The 27,908-nt window shown below is 44.9% G+C and overlaps 1 protein-coding gene across 2 annotated transcripts in view; it reads left to right on the top strand.

The window, feature by feature from the left end:
• POC1B (POC1 centriolar protein B) overlaps positions 1 to 27,908 on the top strand; it is a 308,058-nt gene that overhangs the window by 18,035 nt on the left and 262,115 nt on the right. For both annotated transcript variants that reach the window (XM_082252687.1, XM_082252686.1), the window contains one exon: positions 22,459 to 22,638. In XM_082252687.1, coding sequence (XP_082108813.1) covers positions 22,459 to 22,638 — 180 coding nt within the window. The remainder of the gene's footprint in view (positions 1 to 22,458; positions 22,639 to 27,908) is intronic.

Consider the following 27,908-nt stretch of genomic DNA (forward strand, 5'->3'; position numbering starts at 1 on the left):
TTTTAGGCCAATTTGTTTTCTGCTACATATTTTTGGTAAAAAAAATCACAAAAAGCGTATTTTGATTGGTTTGCGCAAAAGTTATTGCGTTTACTAAGGGAAAGATTTTTGTCATTTTTATTGTTGTTTTTTTTTTTTTTAACGAGTAATGGCGATCTGCGATTTTTTTTTTTGCGGGACTGTGACATTGTGGCGGACAGATCGGACCCTTGACTGACATTTTTGACACTTTTGGGGGTACCAGTAACATTACTACAATAATCAGTGCTATACATATGCACTGTTACTGTAAAAATGACACTGGCAGGGAAGGGGTTAATTTTTATTGGAGAGGGAGGGGTTAATGTATGCCTGGTGCTTACTAACGTGTGTGGGTGGAGGTGACTGAGTGACACAGGGACAGATCGCAGGTTCAGCTATGCTGAACCCTGTAATCTGTCCCTGCCTGTCACTTAGGAGATCCGCCCGCTTTCCGAGCCGCCCACAAGGGGGGGGGGGGAGTCCAGCAACGTAGGTCTATGCCGCTGGACAAGATCGAGCCACTTTGCCGCAGTACGCTCAACGTGAGTGGTCGGCAAGTGGTTAAAGTGATAATACCAGAATTGCCAAAACATAAGTAAAGAGATCGTCCAAAAGAGTCTAGTGAAGGTGAAGACCGGTCCGATCGAAGCTGGATACCCCGATGTGTGCAAATGAGTCCACGCCAACGCCATGCTGGCGTCAACATTTATGGACGGAAGCTGCTCCTCCCAACATCCGGTCTACCAGACCGGAAGTCGGTAGGAGCAAGCCGCCCATGACGCAGATGGACGTAAGAGGTAGCCCTGGTAACATGACGCCAAATAGGCGCCACGCACCAGGTACACCAGGCATGTCGCCAATGGGAGGCATGACACCCCGCCCCCAGCCCGGATGCACCCGCAGAGGCGGGAGAGGAAGCAGGCCTCCCATCGCAGCCCCAGATCAGGAGACCCATACCGACTTAAAGGCTCCCGTTGCACACTGGATGGTGGAAGAATTTGATTGAACACAAAATAGTATTAAAGGTACACAATGTATAATGGAAATATTGGGTAATGAATAAAGATTTAAAAGGATGTGGCAGTGCAAAAAAATACGGGTGACTTCCACCCAATGCAATATGAACAAAACAAACTATGAACTGCCACATGCGAAGTCTAGTTGTCTCCATCCCTAATATATGCAAAAACACAAACAAAAAATATGGGTCTTTGAATGAGTTCAACTGGACATATAACATTTTATTGAATGGATACATGTATAAACAATGATATATGGATACATACAGAGAGATGACATAACAAGAAATTGTAATACATATTGAATATGGGTAAATACAGTACAACAGGGATCAAACATGGATCTCCAAGAGGTATAGCGAATTCAATATGACATCATGTCTCTGTAAACTCACAGTTTCTAAATATATCAAAATTAGATAAAACATCTGAGTTATTGTAGGCTCTACGCGTTTCATGGGCCGTTTTCAAGCTCCTGACGAATGGACGGAGGTCCATGAAACGTATTTACTGTATTTTGCTGTATATCAGAAAAACACAACAGTGTAGGGTGTTTTGTCTCTTCTGTTTCTTATTGTTTTACTTTGTTGCACTACAGAAATACACAGCAGTGAAGGTTATTTGTGTCCTGTAATTATAGCCTCATTTTTGCTGCACACCAGAAGAACACAACAGTGGAGGTTGTTTGTCTTTTTTGGTTTGTTTTGCTGCACAGCAGAAATGTTTACCATTGAGGTTGTGGCAGCTCTGGTCATATTTTGTTTCATTGCTGCACATCAGAATTACACAACATTGATGGTTGTTTGTGTCTTTTCTGACCTATAGGTATTACCTTACTTTGCTGCAAGCCAGGAAAACACAGCAGTAAAGGTTGTCTGTCTGTTTGGTTTATGGTTTTTCTACACAGCAGAAATACATAACATTAAAGGTTATTGGTGTATTCTGTTTCATATTGCCTCACCTAGCTGCACTTCAGAAAATTACAACACTGAAGGTTGCTTGTGTCCTTTTTCTATTTTGGTTCTATTTCCTTACTGGTTGCACTTCAGAACTACATAATAGTAAAGGTTGTTTTGTGTTTCATATAATTTATTAGAAATGCACAACATGGAAGTTTGTTGGTGTCTTTTCTGTTTTCATATTGGTTAAATAGCTGTATTGGTTGCTCGTCAGAAATACACAACATCGAAGGTTGTTGTGTCTTTCTGTCTTATATTTATTAGCTTATTTTGCTGTACATCAGAAAAACACCACAGTAAAGAGTCTTGGTGTCCTTTGTGTTACATAGTGGTTATATGGCTTCGCTTTCTGCACAACATTGAAGTTCAGGTTTGATATGTCGGTTTATCTAGCTGCACTTCAGAAATAAACAACATTGTTCTGGCTGCAGAGACTTCAGATGTCAGAAAATTCAGCCCCTTACATTCAGGAAAGCCAGAATCATTCCCTGTGCTTGAAACCCGTTATAGGGCACTGGAAAAAAGGTTATAAAATCACCCTTTTTAGTAATAACTTGGGAGTTCTGTTCAGAGGAGGGAAAATTATTATGGCTGGGAAATGAAGTATAAGAACTTATAGCCTAACCCGTATACCCAACTTGGCAGGTTTATGGCTTGGTACATAGCCTTCATATCCCCCTCCTAGGAGAGCTGGATGTAGCAATGCGACTGTTCTGCTCCTGCTATGGACTTAATCCTCTGAAGTAAGCATTCATCTGCAGGTGTATGGGGAGCTTGGGTATATAGAACACTTTCACAGCTGACATGCCAGCATTCAGATTTAAGGAAAGCATAGGTTGGGTGTGCCTTCTAAACCCAGGGATTAAGCTTCTGTTAATCCATTATCCTTAAAGTAGAACTTCACTCTCCCAATCACAATTGATTAGCTTTATTCCTTATACTGCTAGCATTAGTAAATAGATAGAAAAATATGTCATATTTACTTGTTTTAAACTTTTTTTTTTTTTTTTACATTTCTTCAGTTACTTCCTGTTTTCATGCCTACGCCAATTATGTCATACATCCCAGGAGTCTTCAGGAGGGCAGAAGGGGGTTTTCACAGCTCAGCACACTCTCATGTATGCATACTTGAGCTAAGGGCAGAAAGTAAATGCTACATGAATCATTTGCCCTTATTCAAGATGACCACGGTCAGAAATGCTATTGGATGTTTTTCAAAGGGACTTCTCACCAAAGTATAAAGCATGGAGACATGGATGGATGGGGGAGTTTGCTTTAAATGTTAAAAATGAATTAGATAGTGTTTTTGTTTTGTGGCGCTCAGATGCACCGAAGATCCGTTTAAGTGGGATTTCCCTTAGCCTTCACTGACGTCATAATAAAAAATAAAAAATGAATAAAAGGGGACCTGCAAGGGTTGTCTATCAGAAGCCTTTTGTAAAATCATTCTCCTGAACACACAGAGTAATGTTTAAAACCAACCTTATTTGTTGGCCAAAGTAGTGTCCTTGTCTTACAGAACAAGTCTCTGATTAGTCCTGTTAGCAGTCCTGAGAAGCAGATACAGGCATGATAGGTCGCATTGGCTTGATGGTTGAGAGTCAGCATTGCTAAACTACAAGAGTAACACGATTTCTGATTCCATCTTTAAGAGCCCACTCCACCTAGAGCCTGCATCTAAAACGGAGAAGGCAGGGACATCGGTGGAGCAGACCTGCAGATCAACCACATGATCTAGCTAAAATACCTTCACCAGGCATTATGGAATGGAGGTAAAACTTACTGCTGAACCTTACATTCGGCAAGAAGGTCCTACCTTAAGGTAGGCCTGCGGTTACTTGTTTATCCTCTCAGGTTGGTTGTCCTGGAAGGTGATAGAAGAAAACCTACATTAGATTTATCGGTAACGTTATTTCTACGAACCTCCCAGGACAGCAGGCCTACTTTGCACCCATTGGAGAAGGGAAAATTGTTGAACACTAGGTGGTAAGTACCTATGAGGAATAATTCCCCTTATGAACCGGGTTCAGAAGTTACTTTATTACAAAAAATTTATGTTGAAAATAATGAGCCTCCAGACAGCAGCTATCTGGGCCATTATATATAGCACCTGGTGGTGCCCCTATCCTTAATTATATCATTAGAATGGAAGGGTTAGGAGACAAGGATTTCGGGCACAGAACTTATAAAAAATTCACTTTTTATTAAACAAATTATTTAAAAACATACACTGTTGCAGGCAGATAAGTTTTCTACATTGAAAACGAGACCTATACATTGGTCTACATCATAGAATGTAGGTGTTATGCCTCAACTTTGCATAGTAATATATATGTACAGAAAGATTTACAATTAGTATAGATCAGACATAGTATACTTCAAATCAGGAGATTCCTGCCAACGGATACCCGAATAGTCAAGGTGCCGGTCAACAGGGTCAGCTGAGAAATGTAGTAGGTTTACATCATACATTACTTTACGTTTTTGCTCATCATGTTTCGCTTTGCTGTGAAAAGCTTCGTCTGGAGCATACTATTTGACTTATCTGTGTGAAGATGTAAATATATTCAAACAAACAATATGTAATTTTTATGTACATTCTTACAATTGTAGTTACTTTCTATCAGTATACATTGCATTAGTGAGTTGCACAGGGTAATTAACATCAATGTAGAAACACATCTAAATATTTAAATTTCTTCTAGAGCCAGGAGGAGGCTGCCGGGGGCACAGAGGAGCAGCCATTTGTGAGTGCATGTGGGGACCCACACCGTACATTTTGGATAACTAATGGTCTATACATATGAATAAATTTTATAAAAAACCATATGCATACCTGTACATTGTATATTTCAAACTTCTCTGATAGTTAACGAGGAGGACTATTAAGTGATCAACAGCTCATATACTGGAGAACGAATATTCACATAGGTGTGAGGGTAATCACCCCATGTGTTATATCTGGGCAAAATATAAAAGATACATGTTATATCTTGCTTGTCATCCACATATTATAGTTTAAATATGAAGACACCCGGTGTTCATATTTTTAAGAAAAGGTTTCTAGAGTGCCAGCCCCTATATAATGGATGAAAAAATCCATATATAGTAGATTAAAAAAGGGAAGAAACAAGAAAAAAGAATAAAATAAAATGAAATAAAAGAAAAAACGGCATCCCAAGGGGAGGTAGGTATGCATAGACATTCGCCGCGGGGGGAACAAGGTGTTTTTGTGATACAGCACTCTCAAACACATCGATAAATGCGTAGATATTAGAGAGTTACCACGTGTTTGTATGTATACGGTTCTGTGGGGAGATATAAATGGTCATTTATCGACCACATCATAGATTTCTGTAAATATCTTCAATTTAATATATAATTTGTCCACAGACTGCAACACTATAGCCTAATAAGGACCATTTTAATTACCCCCTCTGGCAAGTGTCTATGCATAAAGTCAGTTTTGACCCAGTTTAAGCCCAAAGGCCAGCCAGATAGTAGTATTAAAGGAATGCAGAGTAACTGTATATGACACACTGATAATTTAAATGCTCACCGGTCTTTAGAAGGTAAAGCACATATGGTATAAAGTTTTGGACCCAAACTACAAGTAATGGATGCTAGCAAACAAGAGAAGATGGGAGTAACGCTGTAAGTATCGAGTTTGTATCAATTGCCCAGTATTTCAGAGAATCAAAGTCAGGCTTACCCCATGTTGAGCTGTATTGAACGCCACAAGAGTCCTCCCCGGATGGGGAACCGCCGCCATACCAGGACACTTGTGCGGCGCCCCTATATGGCGTGGATCCCGGGCGGTTCGTTAGATGACGTCGCCGCCCCGGCCACTCCCCCTGGACGTGACGATGTAGCAGGGGCGGAGATAACTCCGCTCCAACCAATCACCAGCGTCAACGGGGGTAGATTAGACCCCCAGAGCCGCAACTGCTCCCAAAGTCCGCTCTAGTGCCACAGGAAGCTCCGCCAGCACAGGGCGAGACTATACTGTGGCCTACCTGGCCGCACATACCTCACCTGATCGGCTGACTTCCTCCATGCCCCACAGCGCCCCCAAAGGCGTCAAACGACAATTACATGGAAATATCTCATCTGCAAAGATAGAAAACAAATACAATATGAGATTACATATGCTAGTAAAAGAGTTTATGTTTCCATTTACTCATATTGTACGGCAATCATCTACTATTAAGATAATATCACAAAGAGAAAAGAAAATTATATCTACAAAAATATTTAGAGAATACCTTAAAAAAAACAAAGGATATATTATCGCCCGAGGTAATGGTGATTATCCTATAGGAAGGATAGGGCTAATAGACGCCCAAAATAAGAAACACTCGCTACATTTATTCCTAAATCAGGGAATCTCACCTATGAATTATATTTCCACAAATTTTGTTCCCATGGCAGCTAAATTCTTTCAGGACTTTTATATAGGACGCTATTTTTCAGAAATTGTGACTTCTAATTTAATAGGGAATAAAAACCCTGTTGTAGGCATCAGGAAAGGGGAGGGAAAGATGATCACACCAACCGAGTGCCCCACCCCTACAGGTTCCATTATTCATAAGAAAGGAAGAAGAGACCCCATATTGTAATATATGTTATTTAATGGGGTAAAACGGCTCTAAACTTATAAGAATGATCTATAGGACTGAGTTTCATTCAGGCCTGGTCTGCTAGTAGCATTTAGGCGTTCAATCCAGATAGTTTCCTTCTGGAGAATTCTTTTATCCCAGTTGCCTCCCCGTGGGTCTTGGGGGATGACATCAAGAACGTAAAATCTTGCTTTCTTTGGATTGAACCTGTGGTATAGGTTTAGATGTCTACTCACGGGTGTGATCATCTTTCCCCCCTCTGATACGTATACATGATCGTTAATTCTCTGGCGTAGCTCTCTCATTGTTTTACCAACGTAAAACATACCGCAGGCACAATGCATGAGATATACTAGTCCGCGGGTATTGCAGTCGGCATGGAACCTAGGGGAAAAGGTTTCACCATTTGGTAAAGTAAATTGAGACCCCTCCTCTACCCAAGGACAAAGGGCACAGCTGCTGCATTTATATGTTCCTCTAGAGATTGTTTTGTGGTTTTTAATGGGTTGGTAATGGCTCGCTGTCAATTGATCTCGCAGAGATCTGGTTCGTCTAAATACGATCTGTGGGTGTTTGCCTACATATTTTCTCGTAATAGGGTCGTCACGTAGCAAGTGCCAGTGTCGTTCGAGGATGCCTCTAAGGACATTCTCATGATTAGAGTACTTGGTTATAAGCTTAACCGTTGGTTGTGTATTGCGTGATTTTGTTCTAAAGATAAGGCTGTTTCGATTCTGTGAAAAAGCCCTATTATAGGCTGTTCATAAGAGACGTTTGCTGTAACCCCGAGCTGTTAAACGTTCACGTAGGAGATTGGCCTGAATTTTAAAATCACTATCAGTTGTACAGTTTCGCCGAAGGCGTATGTACTGGGCATATGGGATGCTACGTATTAGTGCCGCTGGATGGGCACTAGATGCGTGCAATATTACATTTCCAGATGTTTCTTTTCGATATAGGTTAGTAGCAAGCTGTCCGTTATCGTGTTTGACCACCGTCAGGTCAAGGAAATTAACTCTCGAATTATCTATAGTACATGTCAGTTTTAGATTGAAATCATTTGTGTTTAGGGCCAAAATAAATTCTTCCAGTAGTTGTTTTGAACCCATCCAGACCCCAAACACATTTTCCGCCACATACATGAAAAAATTTGACAATGTTTCGCCTGATATAATTTGTCGCTCCCACCCCCCCCAGGTACAAGTTCGCGTAGGCCGGGGCACAGCATGTGCCCATGGCCACGCCTTGCACCTGGAGGTAGTGGGACCCGTTGAATGTAAACCAATTATGTTGCAAAATGAACAGAAGTAGTTCTAACAAAAACTCACAGAAAGGCCAAGTACGGTGGTTTTGTTCATATAAGAAGGTGCGTATCATCCCGACGCCCTGCTCGTGAGGGATGCTAGAGTATAATGCCTCTACATCCAAAGTCACGAGCAGGGCGTCGGGAGGAACCACCATATCTTCAATCATTTTCAGAAATTCGAGTGTGTCCTTGACGTATGACGGTAGTCGAACAACGTGAGGTAGTAGGAAGAAGTCTACCAGGCGACTAGCGTTTTCAGTTAAATTCCCAATGCCTGATACAATAGGTCTCCCTGGTGGCATCGTCAGATTTTTATGAGTTTTAGGGAGAGAATAAAACATGGCTTGTCTCGGGAATTTATTATTCAAGTAATTATAACAGTCCTTATCTATTAGACCCGATTGGTATGCGCGTCCGAACTCAGGACAGAGGGAAACCGATTGGGAATCGGACTCGTCCTCGATTTCTGTACAATCTGACAGATCCAAAGCGTCGGCGAGATTCAATCAGGACACTAGACCTAAAATAGATTCAGGAACACGAAAACGGGACCCACAAGAGGGGGGTACCTATACACCACGTTCTAAAAAACGACCAGACGAGAGGTCCAAGTTCCAGCCCCCCCTACTCGGGGCTGGTCAGATTTGACACACGTCTAGGCCGGCTGACACTGTGACACATGAAGCCTTGGAGGCCCAGGACCCCTATCTTGGGGGCCTGGCCCTCCAAGCAATACAAATGTTGGAGCCATCCTCCACCAACACTAGTTCAACCACCTCAGTATCACATGGACTTATTTCCAACCTTCACACCCAACCTTTAGGAGCGAGTTCACTTGTTTCACTTAATAGCACATTGCCAACTAGCACGCCTCACGCTGTCACACAGAGACAGACCACTATTGATGCTCACTTTTCGGCCTCACAGGCACAAGCTTCAAATTTTCAGTTAAACACAGCACTAAACCTTCCCACTTAAAATTATCCATTATTAATTTAACCCCATATCAACTATCCCCGCAAGAACAAGAAATTCTTGAATTAGGCCTTACTTTTTGTCCATCAGTTTCTATGGATAGATACGAAACCATAAAAGACATTTACATGTTTGCCAGGAATTTGACTTATAAACACATTTTTGACCCTGAACGAAAACGGAATGCGCAAGATAAGGAAATTTCCGAAAAAATTAAGCACTTCACGATGCAGGAGTTTCGAGCTCTACGTGACCTAATCCTATTACTAGAAGAGGGGGACCCCTCTGATTCTCAATCCTTTAGCCAACCTCCACCAAGTGTTACCCCTAATGAAAGACAGGCATCTTTCAAACCAAAATCGAATAATTTCCCTGATCTAACCACAAATCCCAATATATGGGCTTTTCTAACCATGGTGGTGGGTGAGATTAAGAACTGTGAACTACAACCCACACAACATAATTTATCCAAACAACAAACGCAAATAATCAATAAGTTAAAAAATCATACAGACCTGGTTATAAAGCCCTCGGATAAGGGAGGAAACTTAGTATTAATGACCCGGGAGGGATATGAAAAAATATGTTTAGACATTCTTACAAACAAAATATGGTACAAAAAAATTTCTCTGTCAGCTACAAAAAGATTTCAGGTCGAGTACTTGGATATAATCGGACGCGCATACCAATCGGGTCTAATAGATAGGACTGTTATAATTACTTGAATAATAAATTCCCGAGACAAGCCACGTTTTATTCTCTCCCTAAAACTCATAAAAATCTGACAATGCCACCAGGGAGACCTATTGTATCAGGCATTGGGAATTTAACTGAAAACGCTAGTCGCCTGGTAGACTTCTTCCTACTACCTCACGTTGTTCGACTACCGTCGAGGACACACTCGAATTTCTGAAAATGATTGAAGATATGGTGGTTCCTCCCGACGCCCTGCTCGTGACTTTGGATGTAGAGGCATTATACTCTAGCATCCCTCACGAGCAGGGCGTCGGGATGATACGCACCTTCTTATATGAACAAAACCACCGTACTTGGCCTTTCTGTGAGTTTTTTTGTTAGAACTACTTCTGTTCCTTTTGCAACATAATTGGTTTACATTCAACGGGTCCCACTACCTCCAGGTGCAAGGCGTGGCCATGGGCACATGCTGTGCCCCGGCCTACGCGAACTTGTACCTGGGGGGGTGGGAGCGACAAATTACATCGGACAAAACATTGTCAAATTTTTTCATGTATGTGGCGGTTTGGTATCGTTATATAGACGATGTGTTTGTGGTCTGGACGGGTTCAAAACAACTACTGGAAGAATTTATTTTGGCCCTAAACACAAATGATTTCAATCTAAAACTGACATGTACTATAGATAATTCGAGAGTTAATTTCCTTGACCTGACGGTGGTCAAACACGATAATGGACAGCTTGCTACTAACCTATAACCTATATCGAAAAGAAACATCTGTAAATGTAATATTGCACCCATCTAGTGCCCATCCAGCGGCACTAATACGTAGCATCCCATATGCCCAGTACATACGCCTTCGGCGAAACTGTACAACTGATAGTGATTTTAAAATTCAGGCCAATCTCCTACGTGAACGTTTAACAGCTCGGGGGTTACAGCAAACGTCTCTTATGAACAGCCTATAATAGGGCTTTTTCACAGAATCGAAACAGCCTTATCTTTAGAACAAAATCACGCAATACACAACCAACGGTTAAGCTTATAACCAAGTACTCTAATCATGAGAATGTCCTTAGAGGCATCCTCGAACGACACTGGCACTTGCTACGTGACGACCCTATTACGAGAAAATATGTAGGCAAACACCCACAGATCGTATTTAGACGAACCAGATCTCTGCGAGATCAATTGACAGCGAGCCATTACCAACCCATTAAAAACCACAAAACAATCTCTAGAGGAACATATAAATGCAGCAGCTGTGCCCTTTGTCCTTGGGTAGAGGAGGGGTCTCAATTTACTTTACCAAATGGTGAAACCTTTTCCCCTAGGTTCCATGCCGACTGCAATACCCGCGGACTAGTATATCTCATGCATTGTGCCTGCGGTATGTTTTACGTTGGTAAAACAATGAGAGAGCTACGCCAGAGAATTAACGATCATGTATACGTATCAGAGGGGGGAAAGATGATCACACCCGTGAGTAGACATCTAGACCTATACCACAGGTTCAATCCAAAGAAAGCAAGATTTTACGTTCTTGATGTCATCCCCCAAGACCCACGGGGAGGCAACTGGGATAAAAGAATTCTCCAGAAGGAAACTATCTGGATTGAACGCCTAAATGCTACTAGCAGACCAGGCCTGAATGAAACTCAGTCCTATAGATCATTCTTATAAGTTTAGAGCCGTTTTACCCCATTAAATAACATATATTACAATATGGGGTCTCTTCTTCCTTTCTTATGAATAATGGAACCTGTAGGGGTGGGGCACTCGGTTGGTGTGATCATCTTTCCCTCCCCTTTCCTGATGCCTACAACAGGGTTTTTATTCCCTATTAAATTAGAAGTCACAATTTCTGAAAAATAGCACGTGTCCTATATAAAAGTCCTGAAAGAATTTAGCTGCCATGGGAACAAGATTTGTGGAAATATAATTCATAGGTGAGATTCCCTGATTTAGGAATAAATGTAGCGAGTGTTTCTTATTTTGGGCGTCTATTAGCCCTATCCTTCCTATAGGATAATCACCATTACCTCGGGCGATAATATATCCTTTGTTTTTTTTAAGGTATTCTCTAAATAAAAAGGGTCTAATCTACCCCCGTTGACGCTGGTGATTGGTTGGAGCGGAGTTATCTCCGCCCCTGCTACATCGTCACGTCCGGTGGGAATGGCCGGGGCGGCGACGTCACCTGACGAACCGCCCGGGATCCACGCCATATAAGGGCGCCGCACAAGCGTCCTGGTATGGCGGCGGTTCCCCATCCGGGGAGGACTCTTGTGGCGTTCAATACAGCTCAACATGGGGTAAGCCGGACTTTGATTCTCTGAAATACTGGGCAATTGATACAAACTCGATACTTACAGCGTTACTCCCATCTTCTCTTGTTTGCTAGCATCCATTACTTGTAGTTTGGGTCCAAAACTTTATACCATATGTGCTTTACCTTCTAAAGACCGGTGAGCATTTAAATTATCAGTGTGTCATATACAGTTACTCTGCATGTCTTTAATACTACTATCTGGCTGGCCTTTGGGCTTAAACTGGGTCAAAACTGACTTTATGCATAGACACTTGCCAGAGGGGGTAATTAAAATGGTCCTTATTAGGCTATAGTGTTGCAGTCTGTGGACAAATTATATATTAAATTGAAGATATTTACAGAAATCTATGATGTGGTCGATAAATGACCATTTATATCTCCCCACAGAACCGTATACATACAAACACGTGGTAACTCTCTAATATCTACGCATTTATCGATGTGTTTGAGAGTGCTGTATCACAAAAACACCTTGTTCCCCCCGCGGCGAATGTCTATGCATACCTACCTCCCCTTGGGATGCCGGTTTTTCTTTTATTTTCTTTTTTTCTTTTTTCTTGTTTCTTCCCTTTTTTAATCTACTATATATGGATTTTTTCATCCATTATATAGGGGCTGGCACTCTAGAAACCTTTTCTTAAAAATATGAACACCGGGTGTCTTCATATTTAAACTATAATATGTGGATGACAAGCAAGATATAACATGTATCTTTTATATTTTGCCCAGATATAACACATGGGGTGATTACCCTCACACCTATGTGAATATTCGTTCTCCAGTATATGAGCTGTTGATCACTTAATAGTCCTCCTCGTTAACTATCAGAGAAGTTTGAAATATACAATGTACAGGTATGCATATGGTTTTTTATAAAATGTATTCATATGTATAGACCATTAGTTATCCAAATGTACGGTGTGGGTCCCCACATGCGCTCACAAATGGCTGCTCCTCTGTGCCCCCGGCAGCCTCCTGGCTCTAGAAGAAATTTAAATATTTAGATGTGTTTCTACATTGATGTTAATTACCCTGTGCAACTCACTAATGCAATGTATACTGATAGAAAGTAACTACAATTGTAAGAATGTACATAAAAATTACATATTGTTTGTTTGAATATATTTACATCTTCACACAGATAAGTCAAATAGTATGCTCCAGACGAAGCTTTCCACAGCAAAGCGAAACATGTTGAGCAAAAACGTAAAGTAATGTATGATGTAAACCTACTACATTTCTCAGCTGACCCTGTTGACCGGCACCTTGACTATTCGGGTATCTGTCGGCAGGAATCTCCTGATTTGAAGTATACTATGTCTGATCTATACTAATTGTAAATCTTTCTGTACATATATATTACTATGCAAAGTTGAGGCATAACACCTCATGAGCTATTGTATTCTATGATGTAGACCAATGTATAGGTCTCGTTTTCAATGTAGAAAACGTATCTGCCTGCAACAGTGTATGTTTTTAAATAATTTGTTTAATAAAAAGTGAATTTTTTTATAAGTTCTGTGCCCGAAATCCTTGTCTCCCAACCCTTCCATTCTATTTTATTACAAAACTTAGGTTCAAGGGGAAGGGTGGAGACTTTAAACAGCTGTCAAGTGATAGTGTTTCTTGTAGGGAGAAGCCTCTCATCTCTCAGGTGTGCCGTCCTGGAGGGATCGTAGAAATAATGTTACTGGTAAGTCTAACATAGGTTTTTTTTTTCAGCTCTGCTGTGTTAAAAGACTAACCAATCTTTAGCTACCACTTTTTTTTTTTTTTCTCAATATATTTTTACTTCAAGCAAGACTCATCTCTGCATCACTGTTGAAGTTTATCTCTTTGCAGTCTGACTTTTGGAATACCGCCTCTGGACCCCAGTGCACTGGACTTTGCAGGGAAAGCCTGGAAGTGACCGCCGAAGGACGCTGTGGGACCAAGCACTGACGTCATTCACTGGGTGGGGTCCATACATTGCATTACCATCACACAGTTGTAACATGTACATGTCAGATTCTTGACGTGGGGGGCAGCAGTCTGTTGTACCGGATGTCCCTAGCTCATTATCTATTAATGGTTCTGCGGCTATCCTTTTTTAGCTTTGTTGGGTATGGCTGAGTTTCTCTGCCTTTCCAGCTGAGGATTTTGCTATAGTCATGCAAGATTTTAGTGCCCAAATCACTTAGGTTTTTGCTGACTCTGATCACAGAGGCCATAAATATGGTCCTGCGCCCTCTCATGTACATTCTATATCTGATTTTCTCACAGCCTTAATTGCTTCCAAGCCAGAGGCTGCAGAGGCTCTGATTCCAGTCCTTGTTCCATAAGGTCACCCCTGGGGTGTCACTTTCTACAGTATTTTTATTACTTTCAAGTTAAAGGGGGCCTTTTGGGCTTTTTATTTACCTCTACCTATTCTGATGCTTGTACAGCTTACATCTCAGAAGTTTGATGCAGGAGGTGGTATCCTTTGGTTACGAACTGAAGTATTGATTCCTGCCTTCTCACCTCCTCCAACCTTCCTTGCCCTTGCATAAATTAGTGAATCTTCAAGAGGCTGTAAACCTCCAAAAAACAAATAAAACCTGAAAGACAAAGGCATAATGAGCTAGTATGCATCGCATACTAGCTCTTTATGAAAAACTTACCTTAGAACGAAGCCCCCGCAGCGGTGCCTGCCCACTGCTGACATTGCCAACATGTTCACCTGTCCTTCTCCCGGGTTCTCCGGCCATCTGATTGGCCGGAACCGCAATGACGTCACTACCGTGCATGCGCGCGGGAGTCGCCGTTCATGACACAGGGCTATGAAGGAACAGCTCAGGCAGCTGTTCCTTTAGAGCGCTTGCACCAGTGATGTCACTGGCTGCATGCAAAGTAAATATCTCCTAAAAGGTGCATGTTTAGGAGATATTTACAGTACCTATAGGTAAGCCTTATAGGCTTACCTATACGTACAAGTTACAGAAGAAGCTTGCCTCTTTCATTGAGCCCCCTTGGGATTTCAGGATGAAGATGTTGTTGCCCCAGTTCATGTGCACCTTTTAAACTGCAGGCAGTTCCTAGATTTTCTGTTGCTTTTTTTTTTTCCAGGGCTGCTGATTGTCTGCTGCTTTGCCCACCCCTAAATTGGACTTTCTTTGGATGTACCAGGGTTAAAGACTTCCTATATCCCCCAATGGATGAGAAAGGGAATATGATTTTTCTTCAAGTTAAAAATCCTTTTCTTTGATTCATTGAGGGACATAGGTCCTACTGCACTGTGTTAATGGTCATGCTTCCAGAACTGCTTTCCTACTAAGCTGAGGCATGCTGGTATATCCTGGTCTTGCCTATAGTTGCAAGCTTTTTTTTTGTTTTGTTTTTGTGGCAGTGTCCAATATCACAGGAGGTGGCAGTATAACCTGAAGGTGTCCCTCAATGCACTCCAAGAAAAAGATTTTATGGTTAGAAGTAAGTGTCTTTTTACTCTTGTATTAGCCAAAATCCTCTTCCTCCTACATATCCTTTCACATAGCTATTAGGAGAGGAGCAAAGGGGAATAGTATAGAGTTTATCCTAACGGCTCTGAGGCTGGTGGCATCATATCCAAGAAGGCAGTGCCCAGCCCAGCAGCAGTTTTTGGGGCATTTGGATGTCTACACAAGGAAGGCTTTTACTGATAGATTGCAAATAACATGTCTAAAAAAAATGCGAATGAACATACAGGATATTCTTAAGGGAAGATTTTTGTTAAAAGGAATCACCTGGCTATCTTCTAAATTAGCATTACCTGACAGCTGTCAGAAATCAGCAGTTGAAGCCTCCTTATTTTCTCTACCATTCATCGACAGACGCAGCTCCTTATCTTCATGACTCCTAGGGAGATGCTCCTCCTCCTAGGAATAGGCACTAGGCAGGAAAAAAATGTAACCACGCTGTCCATGTGGGCTGTCCCTGCAGGCATAACCCCTCAGATTCTGCTATCATCAAACAGTTTGTTCTGCCTAGTGTTAGGAATAGGACCTAGCTCCGTGCTGGGACTTTCGGTCTTAGCTGTAACAGGGAAAGATTGTGATTTTTTTTTTTTATTCTTTAACTAGTTAGTTCCTGAGGACCAAGTACCAGAGGAACTACAAGCAACAGCCAGCTGCGGTTTCGCACTGGATAAACTAGATCCTTAAGGTCTCCCAGCCTGGCCATCGAGCGTGAGCAGGTTATAGTCCAGAACTAGGCCTCGCCATGACAGTGCCTGGATGGATGGGGACGAGCCTGCGGGTGGAGAGTCTTGCTGGGACGCATCAACCTGGAACGCCCCGAGTCGCAGCTTCCCCTTGGCTGACAGCCCCCCCATCCCGGGTGGGAGGTAATTTGTTTTGGAGTGGCGCCCACCTGGTACCGTGGTATGGTCAGTAAAATTGTCCCCCCAAACACCCTTGGTGGTCACGGGGCGGACGCGGGCCCCTCCCTGAGATGGTCGGACCTTAGGTACTCCCTCAGTTCCCTGGCACCCCAGAGGACGAATCTGTTGTACCCCTTGGCATTCCCCTACCTCTAGCAGATTTTACCTTTGGGGGGGGGAGGCGGTAATAATGTGGCCGTTATGGCGCTTATTTGAGGGGGGTGGATTGTCCTGAGTGGGTCCCTGGCTAGGGACCTTTTAGATGCTGATTGTTCTGGGACACCTTTTGGGGGTCCTGGAGACCGCATGGTGCACCGTGGGGGCCACCATTTTGCTGTGGTTCGTGATCTCTGTGTTCCCATTAGTTTGCATGGGCAGCCATTTTCTATATTTCCCCATTGAGAATGTATGATCGGCCATTTTCTTGAGGTCTTTGGGATGGACAGGCATGCGGCATGGCTTGTAATGATAGAGGCAGAGCTTCTTCCTCTTCCTGTGCAGACAGTGTTGGTTTTGTTTTTACACTTTTCAGGCTGGATGCTTCTCTGTGGTCTGGTAACGTTCCTGGGTTTCCTGTGGGTTTGTTCCTCTTCTGCTCTGCTATTATTACATTATAATGAGGGATTGTGAATCTGCAGTAATAGCAGTGGGACCGTGTTTTTCACGGACTTAAGGGGACATTACACAAAAAAATGTTTTATTTGAGCAATGGAGTCCCAGGATAAAAATTCACCTGCAGACCCCCCAGAAGCGACTGCAGGACCCTCCCTTTCAGTCGCAGCCAGAAATTGCAGTTTTCTCTTACGTCCTCGGACAGTCGCCGCCCACTCATACAGTCTTCACCAATGGGGTATTGACTTCCTCTCCTTAGGAGTAGCTAGGCAAAAGGTTTCAACTTCTCTATCCTTTTGCGTCTACTACGGTTGCACGCTGGTGTGTGGCTCCTCGAGTGGATCACACTGTAGCCAGATTGAACAAGGCTACTCTGGTTCCTACCAAAGATTCTCCGGTATTTAGGGATCCTACGGATAGGAGGCTGGAATCACTTGCCCGCCACACCTATGTGGTGGCGGGTTCCATGCTCAAGCCTATTTTCGCCTCTGTCATGGCGGCTCAGGCTGTGGCGGATTGGACCAAGGTGCTGAGATGCACACTCGTGGCTGATTCTGCCCCCCCCACTACCGTGGAGATGGTGGACCAGATTTATCAAGGGGTCATGTATTTGTGCGATGCGGCCTAAAATGAGGCCCCTTTGGCTGCGCGCCTGTCCAGTGTCGCGGTGCTTAACCGTCGGCTGATATGGTTGAAGAGCTGGTCGGCTGACCAGAAATCTAGAAAGGCGGTGGCTGATATTCCCTATGTGGGGTCTCGCCTTTTTGGAGAATCCCTGGATGAATTGGTTAATGGAGTCACTGGGGGCAAGAGCACTCTGCTGCCCCAGAATCCTAAGGGCAAGTTTTTCCACGCAAGCGGGGTCCCGCCTCTAAACCTAATCAGGGGTCCTTTTGTGCCTTCAAGACACAGTACAAGGGGAAACCCTTCAAGGGCCAGGGTGGCCTCTGCCTGAAGGGGCACCCTCACCCATTTCAGGGGTGGGGGGACGTTTGTGCGGTTTCCTCCAACCTTGGCTGCTCTGAGTTCAGGACAGGTGAGTTCAGGAAATCATTCGATCAGGGTACAAGATCGAATTTCTTTCACGGCCGGCAGACAGATTCTTTCCCTCAAATCTTCATTTGACCCCAGGGCGGTTACAAGACCTGCATCAAGCGGTACAGGATCTCCTCGCTCAGGGGGTAATCGTCACGGTGCCTCATCGGGACAGGTTTCGGGGGTTTTTACTCAAATCTGTTCACTGTGCCCAGAAAGTAGGGCAAAGTGCGCCGATTCTGGACTTGAAAGCTCTGAACCGCTTTGTGCGCGTTCGAAAGTTCCGCATGGAATCGCTCCGCTCGGTGGTGGCCTCTCTGAGTCCAGGATAATTCCTGGCCTCTATTGACCTGAAGGATGCGTATCTTCACATCCCTATTTTCGAGGGTCATCAGAGGTATCTCCGATTCGCTATCGCGGAGGATCATTATCAGTTTGTGGCATTACCTTTCGGTCTCGCTTCGGCTCCAAGGGTCTTTACCAAGGTGTTGGCGCCTGTTCTGGGCCTGTTACAGGCACAGGGCATTGCGGTCTTGGGTTATCTGGACGATCTCCTGTTAAGATCGAGTTCCAGTCAGAGCCTGCTGCGCGATCGGTCCACTACGGTCCAGACGCTCCAGGAGTTCGGTTGGACCATCAACGTTCAGATGTCGACCTTGTCTCTTTCGGTTCGTCTCCCGTATTTGGGAATGGTTCTGGACTCTGCTCAAGCAAAGGTGTTCTTGCCGGAGGACAAGTTCCGGACCCTGCAGTCCAAGATCAGGTCCCTCAGGGACAACGAATCCTCGTCACTCAGGATCTGTATGCGGCCCCTGGGGTTGATGGTATCGGCCTTCGAGGCGATACCATTTGCACAGTTTCACACGCGGTCTCTCCAAGCGGGAGATCCTGGCCAGATGGGACAGACTACCTCAGTCCTTGGACGTGAGAATATCTGAGTCGCCAAACCAGAATGGATCTCTTGTGGTGGGCTTCAGTCCCCGGCTGTTTCGGAAGGGAAGTCCTTCCGGCCGTTACTGTGGACGGTGATTACCATGAATGCCAGCCTGTCGGGCTGGGGTGGCGTCCTGGGCAACCTATCTGCCCAGGGCACTTGGTCGGAGGAGGAATCCTCCCTTCCGATAAACATATTGGAATTGAGAGCGATCAGGCTGTGCCTGCTCCATTGGTCGGATCGTCTTCAGGGCCGTCCTGTACGGGTGCAGATGGACAATGCCACTGTGGTGGCATACATCCACCACCAAGGGGGCACCAGAAGTGCCCGGGTGGCCCAGGAAGTGACCAGTATTCTGTCTTGGGCCGAGACTCATGTCCCGGCGATATCGGCAGTTCACATTCCGGGTGTGGAGAATTGACAGGCAGATTATCTGAGCCGCCAGACCCTGGACCAGGGGGAATGGTCCCTGCACCCGGAGGTTTTTCAAATGCTGTGTGCGAAGTGGGGATTCCCGGATGTGGATCTGTTCGCGTCTTGGCTAAACCCCTAGGTGGAAAGGTTTGTGGCAAGAACGCGCGATCCTCTGGCAGACGCCTCGGATGCGTTGGTAGTGCCTTGGCATCAGTATCGTCTGATCTATGCCTTTCCTCCAATTCAGTTGTTGTCCAGGTTCCTTCGCAGGTTGGCCTCGGAACAAACACTGGTGATTCTGGTGGCGCCGGACTGGCCAATGCCGGTCCTGGTATGCGGACATCGTTCACATGGCTGTCGAGCCTCCATGGCGGCTGCCAATGCAGGAAGATCTGCTGTGTCAGGGACCGATCTTCCATCCTGCTTTACAGGTGCTGGCTTTAACGGCATGGCTGTTGAAAGCCAGGTCCTGAGAGACAGGGGTCTCTCCTCAGAGGTCATTCCTACTTTAATCAAGGCTAGAAAAGCCTTGTCTGGTAAGATTTATTACCGAACATGGAAAGCTTATTTTGCCTGGTGAGTCCAGGGGTTTCTCTCCTCGTTCATACTCGGTGGCGAGAGTGTTGGCTTTCCTTCAGTCTGGTGTGGACCAGCGCCTTGCGTTGGCCACGATTAAGACCAGGTTTCTGCACTTGCTGTTCTTTTTCAGTGCCCTGTGGCGTCTAATTCTTTCATTTGCACCTTCATTCAAGGTGTGCGTCACTTGGCCCCTCCTAGAAGGGAGCCTCTGCCTCCAGGGGACTTGAACTTGGTTCTGTCCGTGTTACAACATTCCCCGTTTGAAAACATCAGGGAAATTTCGTTGCGTTGCCTTTCTGGTAGCGATCACTTCTGCTCGCAGAGTGTCGGAGTTGGCGGCGTTGTCTTGCCGCTCCCCTTACCTGGTGGTTCATAGGGATAAGGTGGTCTTGCGACCTAACCCGTCCTTTCTTCCAAAGGTGGTTTTGGATTTTCACCTCAATGAGGACATTGTCTTACCTTCGCTCTGTGCGAATCCTAAACATCCTAAAGAGATTGCCTTGCATTCTTTGGATGTTGTCAGGGTGATCAGGGTTTACCTGTCGTCGACTGAATCCTTTCGAAAATCGGATTCTCTCTTTGTCCTTCCTGAGGGACCTGGAAGGGTATGGCTGCGTCTGCGGCGACCATTTCAAAATGGATCAGACAATTGTTCAGGCCTATTCGTTGAGGGAACGGGTACCACCTTCCCGGTCAAGGCGCACTCTACCAGGTCGGTGAGTACATCCTGGGCCCTCCGGCATCAGGCTTCGGTGGCCCAGGTGTGCAAGGCTGCGACTTGGTCGTCAGTGCACACTTTTTCAAAATTCTACAAAATTGATGTTCTGGCATCAGCTGATGCCTCCTTTTGCCGCAAAGTTCTCTGTGCGGCAGTACCGTAGGGGACCCAGGTTATGTGTGGGTCCCTGGCTGTTGGCTGTCCACCTTAACGTAGCCCTATCAGAGGGAGTGGGTCTCTCGTATGCCTGTGCTGTAGGCTGGGGAATAGACCATGAGCAGGAAGTGACGAGGGACACCGGTGCAGGCGCATTGACTCCTGGGATTAATGACACTCCTCTCCCAGGAGTCAATACAAAGCAGGAAATGATGTTGGCGGTCAGGGCCGCATGAGGAAGTGGCAGGAAGGTGAGTAATTTTGATTAAAAATAAGGTAAGTGAAACAAAAAAAAAAATAACTATCCAATTCGTTTTTAGAATGTTTTAATGTTATTGATTGTGTAAAGTTCAAAATTAGGGTGAAACTCCGCTTTAATCGATAGACGCAGCACCCGCCCCTCTGCTTCTGAGTGAATGGGGTTTTTTTGTCTTCTAAACACCGCTTGCAACAAAACTGGCTGCTATAGCAGAGTGTGTGGGGTTATGCCTGCAAGGACAGCCCCCATAGGCGTGGTAAAGCTTTTTCCTGCCTAGTGTCCTATTCCTGATTGGAGGATGAACTTCAGAGAAAAGGATTTTAAGGTAAGTACAAAAATCCAGTTTTTCCCTCCCCGGTGTCATGTGACTCGTTAGTGTTACAAGGTCTCAGGTGTGAATGGGGAGCATGCGTGTTAAATTTGGTGTTATCGCTCTCATTATCTCATACTGTTTACTGGAAGTTCAACATGGCACCTTATGGCAAAGCACTATCTGAGGATCTGAAAAATGAATTGTTGCTCTACATAAAGATGGCCTAGGCTATAAGAAGATTGCCAAGATCCTGGAACTGAGCTGCAGCACAGTGGCCAAGACCATACAGCGGTTTAACAGGACAGGTCCCACTCAGAAAAGCACTCGCCATGGTCAACCAAAGAGGTTGAATGTACGTGCCCAGCGTCATATCCAGAGGTTGTCTTTGGGAAATAGACGTATGAGTGCTGCCAGCTGCAGAGGTTGAAGGGATGGGAGGTCAGCCTGTCAGTGCTCAGACCACACGCCGCACACTGCATCAAATTGGTCTGCATGGCTGTCGTCCCAGAAGGAAGCCTCTTCAAAAGATGATGCACAAGAAAGCCCGCAAACAGTTTGCTGAAGACAAGCAGACTAAGGACATGTGAGGGGTGTACTCACTTTTGTGAGATACTGTAGGTACTAATGACTGATAAAATATATTTACTGGTCTTGTCTTTACAAGCCCTCTTATTTTTTGTTTTACAGATTTGTGTTTGTAATGTGTTTTTAGCTTTTACAGTCAGCAGTCCAGTGCCAGCTAAATTATTCATAAGTGTCTAGTTTTGGGTGTCGGTAAAACGACATACACAGTGCACTTTAAACAGCGTTCATACTTTCTGCCTACTAATTGTAATAGCTTGTTTTACACAGTACCTATGGGAAGCTCGTTTCAGAACACAATGTGCTTGAAGGTGTTCTGGGAATCCTTCCAAAAGTTACATCTAGCTTTACTTACATTTTTATAGATGTCCCTTAGAGTAAATTGCCATTGAATGCTTTGCTGTAAAATTACATTTAGAAACATCTGAACTCAACCATGACTTGCATACCCTCATGTATAAATGGAGTATATTTTATTCTGTTACAGGAGAATTTATTTTATTGGTTTATCTATATTTGAACATCTAAATTGATTTGTTTTTCTTGTATTCAGCAAAGGTGAATCAACCATATTTAAGGCTCATACATCCTCTGTGCGATGCGTTGACTTCTCGAGTGATGGTCAAACCATTATCACTGCATCCGATGACAAGTCAATCAAAGCGTGGAATGTGCATCACCAAGGTTTCCTTTTCTCACTTAGCCAGCATACAAACTGGGTGAGATGTGCCAAGTAGGTATTGTATAATATTTACATGTTTTGGTGTGATTGCATTGATTATGCTGAAAATATTTTCACCTTAACAAATTTTTCCTTTTAAAAAAAGTAGTAAAGTATTAAATTGTTTTCATTGATTAATGCAGAGTTTTGGCGTTTAAATTATAATATTTATTGACTAACTTGGGACCTGTTAAGTCGTTTCCCTGGGTTTATACAATTCTTAAAATGGTTTTAAATGCACATACAGGGAATGCAGAATTATTAGGCAAATTAGTATTTTTGAGGATTAATTTTATTATTGAACAACAACCATGTTCTCAATGAACCCAAAAAACTCATTAATATCAAAGCTGACTATTTTTGGAAGTAGTTTTTATTTTGTTTTTAGTTTTAGCTATTTTAGGGGGATATCTGTGTGTGCAGGTGACTATTACTGTGCATAATTATTAGGCAACTTAACAAAAATAAAATATACTGTACAGTATACCCATTTCAATTATTTATGTTTACCAGTGAAACCAATATAACATCTCAACATTCACAAATATACATTTCTGACATTCAAAAACAAAACAAAAACAAATCAGTGACCAATATAGCCACCTTTCTTTGCAAGGACACTCAAAAGCCTGCCATCCATGGATTCTGTCAGTGTTTTGATCTGTTCACCATCAACATTGCGTGCAGCAGCAACCACAGCCTCACAGACACTGTTCAGAGAGGTGTACTGTTTTCCCTCCTTGTAAATCTCACATTTGATGATGGACCACAGGTTCTCAATGGGGTTCAGATCAGGTGACAAGGAGGCCATATCATTAGCTTTTCTTCTTTTATACCCTTTCTTGCCAGCCATGCTGTGGAGTACTTGGACGTGTGTGATGGAGCATTGTCCTGCATGAAAATCATGTTTTTCTTGAAGGATGCAGACTTCTTCCTGTACCACTGCTTGAAGAAGGTGTCTTCCAGAAACTGGCAGTAGGACTGGGAGTTGAGCTTGACTCCATCCTCAACCCGAAAAGGCCCCACAAGCTCATCTTTGATGATACCAGCCCAAACCAGTACTCCACCTCCACTTTGCTGGCGTCTGAGTCGGACTGGAGCTCTCTGCCCTTTACCAATCCAGCCACGGGCCCATCCATCTGGCCCATCAAGACTCACTCTCATTTCATCAGTCCATAAAACCTTTGAAAAATCAGTCTTGAGATATTTCTTGGCCCAGTCTTGACGTTTCAGCTTGTGTGTCTTGTTCAGTGGTGGTCGTCTTTCAGCCTTTCTTACCTTGGCCATGTCTCTGAGTATTGCACACCTTGTGCTTTTGGACACTCCAGTGATGTTGCAGCTCTGAAATATGGCCAAACTGGTGGCAAGTGGCATCTTGGCAGCTGCACGCTTGACTTTTCTCAGTTCATGGGCTGTTATTTTGCGCCTTGGTTTTTCCACATGCTTCTTGCGACCCTGTTGACTATTTTGAATGAAATGCTTGATTGTTCGATGATCACGCTTCAGAAGCTTTGCAATTTTAAGAGTGCTGCATCCCTCTGCAAGATATCTCACTATTTTTGACTTTTCTGAGCCTGTCAAGTCCTTCTTTTGACCCATTTTGCCCAAGGAAAGGAAGTTGCCTAATAATTATGCACACCTGATATAGGGTGTTGATGTCATTAGACCACACCCCTTCTCATTGCAGAGATGCACATCACCTAATATGCTTAATTGGTAGTAGGCTTTCGAGCCTATACAGCTTGGAGTAAGACAACATGCATAAAGAGGATGATGTGGTCAAAATACTCATTTGCCTAATAATTCTGCACTCCCTGTACTGTATACAAAGAAAAGCAATAAAATACAACCATTAAACAAAATAAAAATATTGTTTCTCTATCGTCCATTGACAGACGCAGTCTCCATCTTCATTAGCTGAATGGGTTATGTTGCCCCCTGCAGGAGTAGTCTAGGCAGGAAAAATGTTACATGTACACGCCTACTGGGCCTTCCCCACATGCATAACCCACACACCCTCTGCTCAGCAAACCAGTTTGTTTATGCCTAGAGAAGGAGTAGGACCTAGGTTTCCTGGTGGGACTTCGGTCTCATTTTTTTGTTCTTTTCAGAATATTTTGTTTTATTTCTCTTTACTCACTTTGCTAGCTGGTGTTCAGGGGGATCTCCTGGGGATCTACAAGCAATGCCGGCTGGGGCTTCGCACTGGATAATCTTGATCCTTATATTCCCCCCAGCCTGGCCTACAAGCGTGAGCAGGTTATAATTCTGCACTAGGCCTCACCACGGCAATGCCCCTTTCCGGATGGGGACGAGCCTGTGAGCGGATGCCTCGCCGAGACGCTACGACCTGGAATGCCCTGAGTCGCAGCGTACCCCTCGGCTGGCAGCACCTCCAGGGTGGGAGGAGGTCTGCCCGGAGCGAAGCCCACCCGATCCATGGTATGGTGAGTAAATGTGACCCCCCCTTGCCCCTAGTGGCCTGGGGGGGATGTGAGCCCTATAACGCGATTTTTTTTTTCCCCACTTTTTGCTACAGGGTACCACTGGTGCAACATGGACCCTGCGGAACATTTTTCCCCATCTGACCCCCCTCAAGGAGGCCTCGGGCCCTCCGGATCCCAGCTATCCATAGATGCACTGTCGTCGGTCTTGAAATCCTTTGTGTCCCGGTGGAGATGGCCTGTAAAGGACGGGTTGCCAAAAAACGCCCCCCTCCTACCCCTGCCTCATCTGATGTATCAGATTCTGTATCTGGTTCAGCCACTGCAGACGTGGGTCTTCCTGCCAGGTCTGCTACCTCGTGCCCTGTCTCCTCTGATAGTGAGGATGACACCTCTCCCTCCGCCACAGCGCAAGAAAAGGCACAAGTGGACGCACTGGTTGTATCTGTACGTGACACCCTGAAAATGGAGGATACTGCTGCAACTGAGGCGCATGTTACTTTTGGCACTCACAAGCCATCCAGAGCGGTTAAGGTTTTCCCCTTTCCCGTGTATTTTGACACCATGGTCAAGAGTGGGACCGCCCAAAGCACCCCCCTGGGGTGCCTAAGGGGATTGCTAGGCACTACCCCTTTTGAAGATTCCGTTGTTAAGAAGTGGACTGTGCCACCTACAGTGGACCCTCCGGTCTCCAGACTGAATGACGCTACCATGATTCCAGTGGAGGATCCCCTGTCCTTTAGGATCCGGCAGGTAGAAAGGCGGAGTCTGTGGTCCGCAATATGTACTCCGTGGCGGGGTCTGCGCTCACACCAGTGTTTACTATTGCCCTTGTGTCGCAAACTTTGACTGAATGGGCTAAGTTACTACGCCTTGACCTGGAGGGGGTAACAACTACACCCTGCCTTTAAGGAGCTGACGGACCATTTGATCCAGGGGCTGCATTTTTTTTACAATGCCTCGCTGGATGCGACTCCAATATTGGCACAACTGTCGATGTCGGCAGTGGTCCTCCGGGATATACTTTGGCTAAAATGCTGGTCTGCGCATCGCTTACAGGCGCTCTTTGGGGCGGTACAGGACCTGGAACAACAAGGAGTAATCGTTCCGTTCTCGGAACGTTTTCAGGGCTTTTACTCAAATCTGTTTATGGTCCCCAGGAAGGAGGGCAAGGTGCATCCAATTCTGGACCTAAAGGCACTGAATTGCTTTGTGCGAGTTCAAAAATTCAAGATGAAATCCATTCGCACGATGGTGGCCTCCCTACACCAGGGGGGCTTTCCTGGCCTCGGTAGACATCAAAGATGCCTACCTTCACATCCCAATCTGCAAGACATCAGCAGTTTCTACGTTTTGCCGTGGGAAAGGATCACTATCAGTTTGTGGCGTTACCCTTTGGTCTCGCCTCTGCTCCTCGGGTCTTCACAAAGGTGTTGGCTCCGGTCCTGGCTTTGTTACGCCAGCGGGGGATATCGGTCCTGAGATACCTGGACGATCTGCTTCTCCGTGTGGATTCTCCATCTGGCACTGGTGACAAACTTAGAGATCACCGTGAGAACTCTGGAGGAGTTTGGGGGGATTGTTAATCTCCAGAAGTCGTCCCTGGTTCCTTCCATGAGGCTGGACTATCTGGGCCTGACTTTGGACTCGTCCTCAGCCAGGGTGTTTCTTCCTCCCGACAAACTTCAAAAACTCCAGTCTGCAATTCAGCTATTGCTGTCCAGCAAATGGTCATCCCTTCGGATCTTTATGAGAGTTCTGGGACTGATGGTATCGTCCTTCGAGGCGGTGCTTAACGCTCAATTTCATAGGAGAATACTCCAGAAGGAAATTCTTCTCAAATGGAACAAAGATCCAAGTTCTCTGGACAAATCCAGTTGAGCCAGATGACCCCTGATATGGTGGCTTCAGTCCCCGACGCTCAAACAAAGAAAATCTTTCCTCCCTATATATTGGACAGTGATCACCACGGTTGCCAATCTGTCTGGGTGGCGAGGTGTTCTCGGCATGCTTTCTGCTCAAGGGGTCTGGTCTCTGGAGGTATCCAGGTTACTGATCAATGTTCTGGAACTGAGAGCGATCAGGTTTTCCTTAAGCCACTGTACAGAGCACCTTCGGGGCTGTCCAGTGCGCGTTCAACGGATAATACCACGGCTGTGGCTTATGTCAATCACCAAGGGGGCACCAGAAGTGTTCTTGCGGCCTTCTTCGGTTGGCGGAACACTTTGTTTTCCGGCTCTCTCCGTCGTTTACATTCCAGGAGTGGAAAATTGGCAGGCAGATTACCTCAGTCGGCAGACCTTGGCTCCAGGGGAATTGTCTCTCCATCCGGAGGTGTTCCAGCAACTGTGCCTTCGTTGGGGCACTCCAGACGTATATTTGTTGGCATCTCGGAACAACAGAAAAGTGCAGAGGTTTGTGGCCCGTTCTCAGGACCCTCTGGCAGACGCCACAGACGCGTTGGTGGCTCAGTTGGGTCAGTGTCGGCTGAAGTGTGTGTTTCCTCCGCTCAAGTTACTGCCAAAACTTCTTCACAGGATAGCAGCAGGAAGGGATTCTGCTCATCCTTGTGGCTCTGGAATGGCCTCGTCGGGCTTGATACGTCGACCTGGTCAGGCTAGTCGCAGACGTTCCTTGGAGACTTTCTCTCAGGGAGGATCTGCTTTCTCTTATGTCCTCTGACAGAGGCAGCTCTCAATGCTTCTTCACTAATGGGTTATGCACCATCTACAGGAGTAGACTAGGCAGTGAAAAACTTTCACTCAATACGCCTATAGGGGCTGTCCCTCATGACATAACCCCAAACACACTGAGCTCTAAAACCAGTTTCTTGCTGCC

Source organism: Pelophylax lessonae (genome assembly GCF_965119305.1).
Source record: "Pelophylax lessonae genome assembly, chromosome: 4".
NCBI classification, from domain to species: domain Eukaryota; kingdom Metazoa; phylum Chordata; class Amphibia; order Anura; family Ranidae; genus Pelophylax; species Pelophylax lessonae.